General features: G+C 40.9%; 1 protein-coding gene across 6 annotated transcripts in view; it reads right to left on the reverse strand.

Annotated features, from left to right (window-relative positions):
- The window catches only part of washc2c (WASH complex subunit 2C), a 31319-nt gene extending 19628 nt beyond the window's left edge, over positions 1-11691 (reverse strand). For 3 of the 6 annotated variants that reach the window (XM_080781494.1, XM_080781492.1, XM_080781491.1), the window contains exons 1-10: positions 11551-11691; positions 9575-9724; positions 7016-7180; positions 4505-4573; positions 3754-3927; positions 2722-2815; positions 2567-2625; positions 2165-2212; positions 1607-1714; positions 853-964 (exon numbers count right to left, since the gene is read on the reverse strand). In XM_080781494.1, coding sequence (XP_080637620.1) covers positions 853-964; positions 1607-1714; positions 2165-2212; positions 2567-2625; positions 2722-2815; positions 3754-3927; positions 4505-4573; positions 7016-7180; positions 9575-9724 — 979 coding nt within the window. In that variant the 5' untranslated portion in view covers positions 11551-11691. The other 3 variants (XM_080781493.1, XM_080781496.1, XM_080781495.1) reach the window with 3 other exon arrangements.
- Between the last annotated feature and the right edge of the window lie 24 nt (positions 11692-11715).

Consider the following 11715-nt stretch of genomic DNA (forward strand, 5'->3'; position numbering starts at 1 on the left):
AACCGCCTACCAGTGACAAACAAGGTATCAAACTCATTATTATTATTTCCTTAATATTAGATCAATGGCTAATATTTCAGCATGCTAACTTTCCAGGAAGAGAAAGACTGCACTTTCTATAGAGCGCCGCAGTCCCGCCCCCTTTCATAACGACGCCAGGCCCAGGAAATAGTTCCCAATGCATTTTTTCCAATAGACATTTCAAAACTTATTTATTTAAAAACCTTATAAAGCCAACTCTTGTCGTGACAAATAATGACAACAAACACAATATTTTGGACCAAACAAATAATTACAAAGAAGAAAAACAACAAAAAAAGTGTTGTAACCTGCCGTTTTCTTCTTCTTTCTAATTATTTGTTCAGCCCGAATAATTGTGTTTGTTGTCATCATTTTTGTCACGACAAGAGTTGGCTTTGTCCTCGGCATAAACGTCTTTAAATAAATACTTTCTGAAAAGTCTATGAGGAAAATTAACGGGGATTTATTTTCCGGGTATCTCGAGGGGGGGGGGGACTGCGACGCTCTATTGGGTTGGAATCCCAACCGATGACGTCACTGGTAGACAGGTGTCTGGACTGTCCAGAACCCACCAATGAGATTCAGAGAGTAATAGAATGACCATCGATGATATCACTGGTAGACAGGTTTCTGGACTGTCCTCCACAGCCCACCAAAGAGCATGATAATTAAGATTGAGTTTGGAAATGGGTGAAGTGCACCTAAGATGAAATGAGTGAGGAACTAAAAAGTTAATAAATAATAAAGTAAATAATAATAATAAATTTGAGTGGCAGTTGGTAAATAATGAGCAGAAAGAGTAAGCAGTCGTGAGTACATGTGAGGACGTACATGTGCGATCGGCCTCCGCCTTGCAGACGGGAGGATCTCCTTTGATCCGAGCCGCCAGCTCGTCCGCGAACGTGGCCTGATGTGCTGCCGTGTTCTGGATGTGACACAGAGACTTGACGCAACGACACACAACACCACACGACACGTTAATATTTGTATTACTTAATTATAATATACTAGCAGTCTCTGAACTATCGCACAGTGTTGATTTCGTCGACTAATACTATGACGAAAAATGTTCCTCGACAATCCTTTTTCCACTGACGAAAACTAAATGTAAACTAAATGAAAACTAAGCTATGATGACTGAAACTGAGACTAAATATATTGACATTTTCATCAACAAATAAAAACTAGACTAAAATGTTAGGAAGGAACTAGTGGACAAGAGATCCAGTATAAGTAAAAGACACAAGTCATTTTACACTTGGTTGCATGCTGAAAATAGCACCGTGGTGCGGCTATTACGACGGCATCAAGGCCCGCTAAAATACATTTTAGTCGACTAAATCAACAATATATTTAGTCGACTGAAACTAGACATAACACTAAAGCATTTCAGATGACAAAAATATGACAAAATCGAAATGAAGCTTTATTCCAAAGACTATGACTAAACTAAAATCTGAATTTGCTGCCAAAATCAACAGTGCATAATATTCTAGCAATCTCTGAACTATCGTGGCTATAGCGTAAACACACAGATATCTACTGTAAGTAGACCCTTCTCTATGGTCCATATCCATATGATCACCTTCTGGTCGTCCTCTTCATCATCATCATCCTCTTTGTCCGACTCTCCAAATATGTCCGAATCTTCGTCTTCCTCTTCGTCATCGTCGTAGCTCCGCATGGACGACTTCTAAATGGATATGGGGGGGGGGGGGGGGGGGGTGATTTCAATTATTAATAATAGGATATACAATGTTTAGTTTGTAAATTTGATGTAATGTAATATATTTTCTAGAATGCATGAAGACTGAAAGCTTAAATAATTTTTGTTTTGTTTTGTTTTTAACTATGCAATGCAGAATTACATTGCATTATGTTTTAATTTGATTGTATGAGTGTTTGGACCACAGGAAGAGTAGTCTTCACTGTAGTGAGGACTAATGGGGATCCGTAATAAACAATAAACCGTGTTAGGTTTTCTGGTCTAGAGGGGCGGGGTCGTAGCTGAGATTTGCGCACGCCCCGATTGGTTCACCGATCTGTCCATCATCAATTGGTGGACACGGCCCCCTATGCACAGAGACCCCGAATGTTTGACTGTGACCTTTGACCTGTGTGTTTGAAGTGGAATTCCGCTCACCTTCTTGATGCTGCCGTTGGCCTCCCGATCGAAGTCCTCCTCTGACTGCTGCCCACACAAACACATTGATTGATTATACCAGTGTTATTATACCAGTGTTATTAACAGTTTGTAGAATGGGTACAGTTCAAGGAAGTTACAGGTCAATACAAAAAAAAGGAAAAAAACAGGATAAAACTAACTTGTTTAAATCAGGGTCTCCATTTTCAGTTCATCAAAGACATACAAAATATAATTATACATATGAATAGAATAGGGGGAGGGGGATGCTGAGGACATGCAGCAGAGAGGAAATGCTGTCACATGATGAGATGTGACACAACAGAGGAAATGCTGTCACATGAGATGGAACACCAACAGCAGACAGGGAAGCTTAGAGAAGGAAAGGACACGGTAAACTACCTCATCCTTTTCATCCTCGCTCTCCATCACACTGTCTCGATCACTGTCCATGGACATTTCTGAAAAGGTAGGCATGAAAAATATAAAAACATTTGAATGGTATAGGGTTAAAAAAACAATACATTCATCCTTTGTGGAATTTGAGGGAGAATTACCATCACTCGACAGGTCACCTAGTCCAACATCATCCTGTTCCATGAAGGCCTGGGAGCCGATCAGATATGGTAGGGGTCTGTCCACGTAAAGATCCTGGAAGGTGGGCAGAGAAAAAACTGGTACTTTTCAGGATTCAAATGAAATAAATAGCAAAAGTAGCAGATCTACAAGCTCAAAACGCGTCGTTTCGTGCATCGCTCTGAGCTTGTACATCTGCTACTTTTGATGCTTTTGTGTGACGCTGTAGTATGATCAAGTACGGCGCTAATTTATTTAACCCATTCTGACCTGAGATCAGATTCATACCAGGTTTCCACTGGACACACACTGGTCTGATTAACCCATTCTGACCTGAGATCAGATTCTAAAAATGTCAGTCGTTCTTCGATTTTTCAAAAATAGCAGACCTACAAGCTCGTATCGCGCCACTCGGTGGCGCGATATGAGCTTGTAGATCTGCTATTTTTCAATAGATAAAGCATAACATGATGCTAACACCAAAATGGGTGCCAGGTCAGAATGGGTTAAAAAAAAGAAAGGGAAAGAAATAGGTTTCGCAGCACGGCAAGGTTCACTTGGTTCTTGGAGTTAAAAAGAGCCATTACCTATTACAGCTTGTTGGCACTTGCTTCACGGACACACATGTTTCCTAATTGTTTTCTGTTTTGCAATCGTTTCAGAGATTTCCATTTTCAGGAAGAAGAAAAAAAGAAATAACTTCCTAGATTAAAAAATTAAATACAAATAAATTCCATTAATACATATAAAAACATAACCTATTAAGAAGTAATGAAAGTAGCAACTCTACCATCTCACAATGGAACAAGACATGAGCATGTAGATCAGCTCTTTTCAGTAGTTCGGAGTCCCGGGGAGACGTCAGATTTCTCTATTGGGTCTCGAGCCAAAATGTTTGCGAACCACTGACTGTACTACAGGAACTCTCGCTTATTATTACACACAATTATTATAGTCTATTAAAAGAAGAAAAGAGATGAAATTAAATAATGAAACGGTAACAGCCACTGTACCTTGGGTTCCAGTATGGCGTCCACTCTGTCCGCGGCGTCGTCGTCCTCGGAGTCGGAGTTCCCTGCTTTGATGTCCAGCTGCTCGAAGGCCGAGTCCAGAACCTTCAGACCGTAGTTCACTGCCTCCTGCATCTTAGGGATCAGCTCGGCCTCCTTCTGCTCTCTGGTCTTCTCCTACGTTCATACAGCGTGTATACAGTACATATACAGTAGTGTATACAGTACATACATGTACCATTCATGTAGTGTTGAAAACACATCTACGTTCATACACCGTGTATACAGTAGTACTGTATACAGTACATACAAGTTCTCTTTGCAAAAGGATGGGGAGAAAATGGCTAATCTATGAATTCAACAAAAGACAGGGAAAGAAAAATAAATAAAAAGTTATCCATGTATTCCAAGAGGAAGTGAAATGTTACTTTATATTTATGCTTAATTGTTCTCTGTTCTTGTTACGATAATTACTACTTGTTGAAGTTTCTTGTGTAATCATGATATATCAACTGATTCAACTCTGGACTCTGGAAAGTTGTGGTAAACGGTAATTGGTGCATTTATATAGCGTTTTTATCCAAAGGTGCTTTACATAGATTCTGCATTACATTCGTCTTGCTCAAGGACACTTCGACACTAACTCTGGGGGAGCCCGGGTTTGAACTGGGAACCTCATCTACCCTGCCTGGGCCACTGCCGCCCCATTATGGAGACCAGGAGAAAAAAACGATAAATTCTTATTGATTCCTACCGGTTCTGGCGGTTTGTCCAGCGCCTCAGCTTTGGGTGCAGGATCCTCGATCTCCTCGTCATAAACTCTCTGGAACAAAAGACACAATCACAGCATCCTATATTAACTCTGTTATTGCGGCTAGCTGTTAGCATAAATCGCAGTTCCATGTGCCACCATTAGTGATCGACCGATATGGTTTTTGGCCGATATTTACGATTACCGATTAGTGGAGAATCAAAAAGCCCGATAGCCGATATTATGACCGATATTAATTTAAGTAAAAAATTTTTTTTTACAGTAACATTAATTCTAACACAATAATTCCTTTAAATGCATTAGAGAACATTTATTGCTTATAAAAAGTTAGTGCAAGCAAGAAGCACCAACATTGTTTTCAGTAACAACCCCCCCCCCCCCCCCCCCCCCATCAAATGCAGCTTTAATTTAATTAAAGTGCAAACATGTACTGTAGCAGAATATGGAACATAGTGCTGTATGAAGTGCAGGCACAGGCTTAAAACATTTATTTAAAAAAAAAATCAGGGAAAAAAAATCAGTTTATTTATCCAAATTGGTGATCTACAAGCCCACAGCACATTGCAGCATGACATGTTGAGAGCTTGTAGATCTGCTGCCCAAACTCCCCAAAGCCATGTGACCTTGTTGTTTTTACTCCACCACTGAAATTTGTCACTTTCAAGATCATAATTTTATAGCAATAGCCTTGTATGTCTCAAAACACTGGCCTACCGTTAAATTATTGTCAACTAAATAAATATGAATTAGAAATTAAGACAAATATTGACAATGCTACTGATTGGTTCATTCTTCATTGGCTTGCAGTTAGTTATTGCACATAGCCAAAATGCAATAATAATAATAATAGGCTGGTCAGGATGGGGGGGAAAAGTTGTCCTTTTAGAAAACATTCAGTTGGCTCGCATGCATGCATGCACGCACACACACACACACACACACGCACGCACACAGCATGTGGGCACGCACCCGCGCGCGCGCACACACACACACACACACACACACACACACAATCAAAGAACCGTTTACATCTGCTGTAAGTTTGCAGCGTTAGCATAGCAGCTAGCGTTGGCTAATGTAGGTCTACCACTGTTACACCTTCTGTCCCTCTCAGTGTGGATTTTATTTTTGTTAATGCAAGATGAAAACAGCAATGCTTATGGTTACAAGGTTAGTATTACTCCTTCTAGCCCTGGTCCTCTCTTTTTACTCCGTGTGTGTGGAACTGGGAGGGAGGGAGGAGCACAGGCAGAGCGTGCTGTGCTCTGTGTGTGTCTACTCCTCCGTGTTACAGACACGCAGCTAAGCTATATACATCTCCTTACAACCGTACTCTACCGGATTTTCAATGAGAGTGGAGTGGTTGTTGTACTTTTTTGCGCATTTATGACAAAATATAATAATCGGCTTCGATTATTAACTTTTACCACCGATACCGATATTAATAAAAAACATGAATATCGAAGCCGATAATCGGCCGTGGCCGATTATCGGTCGATCACTAGCCACCATACGCATTCACTATAAGAGTCAGAGTTCAATCCCAGAGCTGGAACGGTGGGGCGTTGCTATAGGAACCGGACCAATGTTAAAAACCATTATATAGACAGAGTATACTTGGGGTCCGTATATATACGGACCTGGGATATGACTGGGATATACAGTATACTTTAAATGCTTAGTATGAGGTATAAAGTACAGCAGCCTTGTGTTCCTAAAACAGAAAGATTGGGTATTGGGTAAGACTGACCTTATGTATCTTTCAGGACCTTTCACTGCTTTGTCTCAAACAATACTCTATGGCTCACGGTAGATATTTTGACTAAAAACAAAAAAAAAATTATGTTGCCACTACTGTTGGAGCAGCCGTAAACTACACAGGTTCATCCCGATGTTCTGGGCATCTTTGTAATGTTAGTGTTAGTAAAAAGCAGGTAAAAGAGTAATGTTTGAGGCAGACTAACATCAGTCACTTTTCCATTCACTGTAGAAGAGGTCCCGGTTTAAACCGCAGATATGTCGTTTCCCCTTACAGGAAATACGTTGCCTGCGACCATGAGACCCGTTTCTGAATCGGTCTATAGGAGTGGTTGCACCACTCAAAAAAAGAAGTGTAAGCAATGGCAACCCATTTAGGACTGACACCAGATTCTACAAATGTCCTCTAAATCATGGCAGTTTTTCTATGTCAGTGGTTCTCAAACTATTTCATGTCAAGAACTGTATGTAATTGGCTGCTAACCACCCCCCCCCCCCCCCCCCCCTTGTTCCAAGGACCCCTCCAGAAGCAAAGATTTGAAATAATCTATATTCAAACATTTGCGCCACATTTTCACGATTTTTCAAAAATATCAGATCTACCGGGTGCCGCGCTACAAGCTTGTAGATCTGATATTTTTCAATAGATGAAGTTTATAATGTTCATAATGCTTAAAACACCAAAATGGGGTTGCCGTCCTGAATGGGTTTTTTTTTTTTTTTTTAATCTCTCACGTTTTCTATGAACTGTGTGTTGGAGAGCATGAGGAAGTCGTTGAAGACTGAGTGCAGAGTGGCGTCCGTAGCCTTGGTGTCTCGGATCAGACCGTCCAGCTGTTTCTCTATCTCGTGGGTCTTGGACAGCATCCTCTGAGAGAAGTCTTGGAGGAACAGGAACAGCTGTGCACAGGAAGCAGGAAGCAACATTCAGAGATTAAAACGCAGTTTATAGTTAAGGAACGCAATAAAACAACGACCTCTGCATCCACAGGATGCACTACTATGCTATTGTACTGTTTTTATTCTAGTTTATTTTGCTAACTAAATAATAATTTCTTCTTCTGTTTTCTACATGAATATAACCATACGGTATAACATAATAACCATATAAAATGAAATTGGAGTTAAATGCTGAATTTGTAAAAATGGCAAAATATGACTCCTAACGTCGTTGAAGTGGGACTCATAAAATGTCCCTGGGACTCATTCTAAAAGACCATCCCTGCATCCCGGGACTCATTACATTGAAAACCTATTTACATCACTGATCATTAATGATGCAGTGTTGAGTTCGTCGACTAAAACTATGACCAAAACATTTCGTCGACTACCTTTTTTTTTTCTCCCACGGATGAAAACTAAAACTAAATAGAAACTAAGCTATGATGAGTGATGCTTCCTATTATACCATATTAGCTGGGTCAAGTTGTTTAGTATTGTCTACTGAAGCAGCAGGTCTTTCCACTGTTAAAACGTCATCAGAACGAAACCCGATACCCGAAAATACCCGATAACAAGCTTATCGAGTACCCGGTATCAATAAGCTTTGGGCTTACCAAGCCTGTTATCGAGCATAGCGGCCCATGACATCATGTTTAAACAATCAAGAAATAAATCTAATCCCCCATGCTGGCACAAACATGTCGGTCTAAAAGTGTATTGATACCTACCACCAACCAGTGCTAAACAAAGTTAAAGTGACTAGTGTACACACATTAACAAGTTAAAAGTTTCTTCAATAATATTTTTCAACAGTAAAAAGGTCAATTGTTTTTTTTAGAAAAGTAGGCTACTGTAGGCCCCAGTAAAATAAATACTGGTTCCGTTCAGAATTTATTCACATCTCCTGTCTTTCCACAAAATAATAGAAAATGCTCGATAGTGGGCTTGATAAGAACACGGCTCGATAAGCCTGAGCTACAAGGTGGTCGTTATCAATTTGTCATAACTCATAATGCATGTATTGTCTACTGCATCAGCAGGTCTCTACACTATTCAAACCATCATAAGTCACTGAATTCTCGAGGGATTTTCAAGTGGTTTAGTTTGTTACGAATGCCACACACTTATGATATAGAATACTTGGTTAAATAACAGTGTGGATTTCCATACCAAAAATACCTAACTTATTTTATAGTCCAGGGTACTTCTGTTTTATACAACTCGGATACATACATTTCATGCAGTGGAGTTATAATTATGACAAGCTGCCCCTTAGCGGGGGTTGGGGGCAGCTTGTCTATTCATGTGGATGGTGTTAGCTAGCTTACACTAGTTACAGTAGCATGCTTTAATGTAATTACGAGCGTTGCAGAGCTCATTACATGGGCCTCTCCAGAAGGGACATTCTTGAAGATGATGGAAGGAAGGAGGCAGTTCATTGACTTCATTCATGACGAGACCACTGGCGCTCGAGCAGTTGTTCCCAACCTTTTCTGGATCAAAGCCCACGTGACAGTCCGAGTCTACAAATCACCATATTTCAAACTCACCGCAAAACCCACCTGTTTAGGCAGGCCTATGACTCTGTGTGACCTCTGTGTCTTCTGCTGCAGGCTGTGCCCTAGTTTTATTTTTTTCCTGCTTTTAACGGTGTTCTTGTACTGCTTTTAATCTGTACGGCGACCTTGAGTGCCCTGAAAGGCGCCTTATAAATAAAATGTATTATTATTATTATTATTATTACAAAGAGTTCAAGCTGCAGCCCACCCACCTGTCTATCTATGCAGCCTTATGTTTAGGCAATTATTTGGGGGCTATAACTTGCTATACCATTACCATCACAGGTGGGAAACTGTAAAAAATACAGGGAACTCCGTTCCCCAGCAAAACTAAACAAATCAATTCCTACATCTGCTTTTTTGAGAAATATTTAAACATTGGCAAACGCTTTGAATAATTTAACACAACTCTTGTATGTTGTATTTTTTAATGGGGGTCCACTCCACGGCCATATGAATGTGGGGGTCCCCGACAGACAGTAAAAGGCATTGTGGACCAAACAACGACAGACCATAATCCTGGATCGTAACGGTCCAATTACAGTCGTTTTCAGTGTTGTCATGTCTGCTTATTATAAGCGACCCCCCCCCCCCCCGCACTGCTCTGTCTTACCCCAGAATCTGCAGCCAGGGACCAGGTAGCACTGCTCAGTCTTACCCCAGAATCTGCAGCCAGGGACCAGGTAGCACTGCTCAGTCTTACCCCAGAATCTGCAGCCAGGGACCAGGTAGCACTGCTCAGTCTTACCCCAGAATCTGCAGCCAGGGACCAGGTAGCACTGCTCTGTCTTACCCCAGAATCTGCAGCCAGGGACCAGGTAGCACTGCTCTGTCTCATCTCCTCCAGGCTCCAGGGCCTCTCCCAGACCTGAGAGTCTCTCCCCACGTGGCTGACACTCTGACCGGGGCCGTTCGCCATGCCGCCGCCCGCTGCTTTGCTCATCTGAAATCATACATACACCGTTGATATTATTGATAAAGTCTGGATTTCTTTTTTTAATGTAGTAAAAAGTACAAAGTAAAAAGTACAAAATTGTTGGTATCAAAACATACCTCCAAAAGGCCTGTACGTCTCAAACTCAGTTTAATATAGGCTTCAGGGGGTCTAAAATATGGAATTCTCTGCCTTTCCCTTTACATCTATGGAAATTGTCTCATCACCAATTCAAGAAGGTTCTAAAATCACTTCTCTTAACCACCAAATACTTCCCTTACGGTCTGCCAATTTAACCTGTATTGTGACTGTGATGTGTTTTTATTTGTAATAGATGATCTGCTCATAGCGTGCCACCTATGAGCTTGTAGATTTGCTATTTTTCAATAGCTAACACCAAAAGGGGTTGCCGCCCAAAATGGGTTAAGCACCTGGAGGGTATTTAGGCATTCTCTCCTTCACATTTTCTATTGACTTTGTGTAACATTTTTTTATGTTTTGTACGTGAAAATAAACAAACAAAATACTTAATAAAATACCAAAAGTGGAAATATCCGGCTAATATCCGTTTTGTGATAGCAATCAAACTCTGCAAAGTAACTCGTAAATAAAAGTTTTAAAATAATTGCAGTGGAGTAAAAGTACAATAGTTGTCTCTGAGATGTAGTGGAGTAGAAGTAAAAGTACTGAAAATCTCTGCACCAAAATTGTACTTATGTGTACATTTACTTAGTAAATGTACTTATTATGACGACGATGAAGATGATGAGTTGACGATGATGATGATGATGATGAAAAGTTATTAAGAGGTTCTCAATATGGGGTGCAGGGTCCAAAAATGGATTCTTGCAGGTCAAATGGAGCCAATTAACTTATGGACCCATGTCCATGTTGGTTCCATCCATGTAATAAAAGCCTGGGTACCACCGAGGGTAGGTTCCATTTTAGCCTAAGATTTAGACTCTCGTAGAATATTTAAATATGAATTGTGGACAAAATGTTATTAGTTTTGGGGTGAGAGGCTAAATAAATCTCATCAAATGGTGAACAAATAATGGACCTTTGGTGTGAAAAGGGTTGAAAACCCCTTGTCTACAGCAACAGGCTTTCACATCAATATATACAGTACAGAGCAGAGTAGACCAGTGGTTCCCAAAGTGGGGTCCGGGGACCCCCAGGGGTCCTTGAGGGAGTTCCAGGGGGTCCCCAGCATTTGGAACCAAATGGAATTTGGTTCCATTTGTACACTCTCAGAGTTAAATTAACATTGATTTTACAATATGAATTGTGGTTATAGAGATAAATGCCATTAAAAAGGGGTCCGTAGACTAATGCATGTCAAACTGGTGGTCCTTAAAATTAAACGGGTTGAGAATCACTGCTATAGAGCCATGAAAATCTTCTCTTTATGGGAGTCCCTGGCATAGCTCTTCAAATGGGGGTCCGCGGGGCTAATGAGTGTCAATTTGGGGGTCCTTGACATGGAAGTTTGGGAACCACTGGTCTATAGCAACAGGCTTTCACATCAGCATGACAGACATCTGTCAACTCTTGCGAGAGTAGAGTAGACATCAAGGCACACCGACTGACTCAAAGCAAGGGCTTCCTTCCTTCCTTCCAACCGAACAAGATACACAGCAGCTTGTTCTTGTCGGCTAGCGACACTGACTGTCGTTTATAACTTTATTACATGCTGTGGTTATCGTTTACTCGGCTATATTTACAGCAGCAACTAGTCGTGCTAATGGCTTGTTGTTGCTAAACTAGCCTACAACGTCAGAATGATGTTAAAATGCTATCAGTTGTTGATATGGTAAAAAAAAAAAAATAGTCACCTTGGATGTCCGGCGGCACACACCGTCCGTGGTCACACGACGACGCGAAAATAAACGTGTTAAATGTGTATTTGTGTGGTGTTTTTCTGGTCTCTCATTGTGACAGCAGAGCAGCAGCCATGTTGCCTAACTGCCCTGTCTGCAGACAGTCACCTGACTGCCCGT

Source organism: Protomyctophum bolini (genome assembly GCF_963924005.1).
Source record: "Protomyctophum bolini genome assembly, chromosome: 14".
Classification (NCBI taxonomy): domain Eukaryota; kingdom Metazoa; phylum Chordata; class Actinopteri; order Myctophiformes; family Myctophidae; genus Protomyctophum; species Protomyctophum bolini.